At 46.7% G+C, this 2,500-nt stretch overlaps 2 protein-coding genes across 2 annotated transcripts in view; both read right to left on the bottom strand.

The window, feature by feature from the left end:
- The window catches only part of LOC137971463 (uncharacterized), a 1,092-nt gene extending 785 nt beyond the window's left edge, over nt 1-307 (bottom strand). Inside the window, exon 1 of the mRNA XM_068818286.1 lies at nt 1-307. This exon is cut by the window's left edge and continues 785 nt beyond it. Within this exon, the coding sequence (XP_068674387.1) occupies nt 1-307 (307 nt within the window).
- A 33-nt stretch (nt 308-340) lies between these two features.
- The window catches only part of LOC137971464 (uncharacterized), a 3,823-nt gene continuing 1,663 nt past the window's right edge, over nt 341-2,500 (bottom strand). Inside the window, exon 1 of the mRNA XM_068818288.1 lies at nt 341-2,500. This exon is cut by the window's right edge and continues 1,663 nt beyond it. Within this exon, the coding sequence (XP_068674389.1) occupies nt 341-2,500 (2,160 nt within the window).

Consider the following 2,500-nt stretch of genomic DNA (forward strand, 5'->3'; position numbering starts at 1 on the left):
GGTGGCACGCTCTAGTACTCATGCAAGTGAACAAGCACCCGTATACTTTAACTTCACTGCGTCTTTCCTTAACTGAGATAGGTCCAAAAAAGTCAACTCCAGTGTTCCTGAACACCATTCCTGGCTCAAGTCGGCACTCTGGTAGACTTGCCATTTGCTGCTCTTGAGGCTTTACCGTCTGGCGATAACAGTAGTTGCACTTGAATTTCGCGTTTCGCACTACCTGGCGACCATGGATGATCCAGTACTCCTGCCGAATTTGATTATGCAGGTGCTCAGTTGGCGGGTGGTAGTAGATACGATGCATTTCTTCAACGATCAGCGGTGCAAGTTCATAGCGCTAATCAATTATTTTGGGATGTCGTGTTCTGTAAGGTAGGCATTGTGCTCTCTGCAGCCTTCCACCGACAACCAAGAACCCATCTTCCAACCTTGGGTCAAGAGATTTAATTCTACTCTTCTTGTGAATCTCCTCACCTATCTTCAGACACTGTATCTCCTCGCCGAATGATTCAACTTGCGCCCTCTTCACAAGATGATTCTGAGCAGCTCTCAATTCGTTCGACGTAAGTGCTCCCAGTAGACGTACTTCCTTCTTAGCTCTTACATTGTTTGCAAATCGCATCACATAAGCTGTAACTGTTCTTAGTTTGGTCAGTGACGAATACTTCTTCCACCCTAACAGGACCTTGTTTTCCTGAGATGCTCCAGCCCATCTTTCCTTCTTCTTTTCTTTGATGTCATCGTTCTCGCAGGGCGCTTTGACTTTATTTTCAGGCCAGAGCTCTGGTGATTCATACAGGAACTTGGATCCACTAATATATCGAAAGCCCACGCCAAGTTCCGTAGGACTTAGTCCCCGAGTGATGTCATCTGCAGGGTTAGCTTCTGTAGGCACATATCTCCAACTCACAGCGCCCGCCCCTAGTGTGGCCTCCAGACTGCTCATGATTGTGTGAATCTCAGACACCCGGTTACCGACGAATGCTTTGTAAGTGGAGCTCGTCTGGCTGATCCAATGTAGGACTGTGGTGGAATCACTCCAGAAAGTTATCTTCTCTATCTTTGTAACCATTTCTTCTACCAGTGTTTGAGTTAACCGCACAGCAACTAAAGCTCCCATGAGCTCCAATCGGCAGATAGACTGTGACTTTAATGGAGCAACACGGCCTTTTCCCGCTATAAGACTACACTCTACTCTGTCATCTATAAATGCTCGTCTTAGGTAGGCACACGCGCCATAAGCATTCTGGCTAGCGTCGCAAAACACATGAAGTGCAGTCTCTCGTACAGGTTTCTGTTCTTGGATAAGAGCTCTCGGAATTCTCACTTCATCAAGCTTTTCTGCTTCCTTGCGCCATTCACGCCACTCTCGAAGATCAGCTTCTTTCAACTCGTCATCCCATCCGTACTTCATGCGATTTAGATTCTGCAGGATGATTTTACTTCTGATTGAGAATGGGAGGAGAAGTCCTCGCGGATCCCAAACAGAGAATGCTTGACTCAAGATCTTCCTCTTCGTCGTACCTGGATCATCCTTCAGTCCGGTAAACTGGAGCATATCTTCTTGGGCATCCCAAATGACGCCCAAAGTTCTGTCTGTTGGTAACTTATCTTCACTCAGTTCGAGGAATCGTGGAGATCTATCCTGCTCCGGGATAGTTGCCAAGACGTCTGGGTCATTGGTCAGCCACTTGTGTAGGCGGAAACCTCCACGACGCAGCAACTCTGTCATCTGCTTCCTCATTTCAATAGCTTCCTCGCAAGAATCTGTTGACGGTAGACCATCATCCATGTAAAAGTGCTGGTAGACGGCTTTCACACCCAAAGGTAAATCTTCCCCATTCTCATCAGCATTTCGCCTCATAGTGTAGTTCGCTCTGGATGGCGCAGACACTTCTCCAAACACTGTTCTCTCGAACTGGTAAACGCTTGGTTCTTCTATCAGAGAGTCTCTCCATAAGAATCTCAATGCTGGCTTATCACAATCAGGGAGACGGAGCATATGGTACATTTCTTTCACATCAGCGGCCATTGCAATTCTTCCTTCGCAAAACCTGAGGAAAACTCCAAACAGAGAGGACAGAAGATCTGGTCCTGTGTAGATCTTATCGTTCAAACTTTGTCCCATGAATTTTGCTGATGCATCGTAGACTCTTCTGAGGCGATTAGGTTTTTTGGGATTAATGACAAATCTGTGTGGTAAGTACCAAGTCACTTTACTATCGCACCGTACTTCCCCTTCACTCAGTTTCTTCACATAGCCCTTCTCAATGTCATCCTGGATTGACCTTGCATATCTCTCTCTGATCTCGGGACAGCTCTCAAACTTCTTCTCTAGGGATTGTAGCCTCCTCTTGGCCATTCCGTAATTGTTGGGCAGAGATGGTTCCTCATCTCTCCACAGTAGACCTGACACATACGCATCTTCATTCACACTCTTAAAGGTTGTCTTTTCCATCAGTGACAATGCTCGCTTGTCCTCAATCGAACGGGTTGG

Source organism: Montipora foliosa, chromosome 9 (genome assembly GCF_036669935.1).
Source record: "Montipora foliosa isolate CH-2021 chromosome 9, ASM3666993v2, whole genome shotgun sequence".
Taxonomy (NCBI): domain Eukaryota; kingdom Metazoa; phylum Cnidaria; class Anthozoa; order Scleractinia; family Acroporidae; genus Montipora; species Montipora foliosa.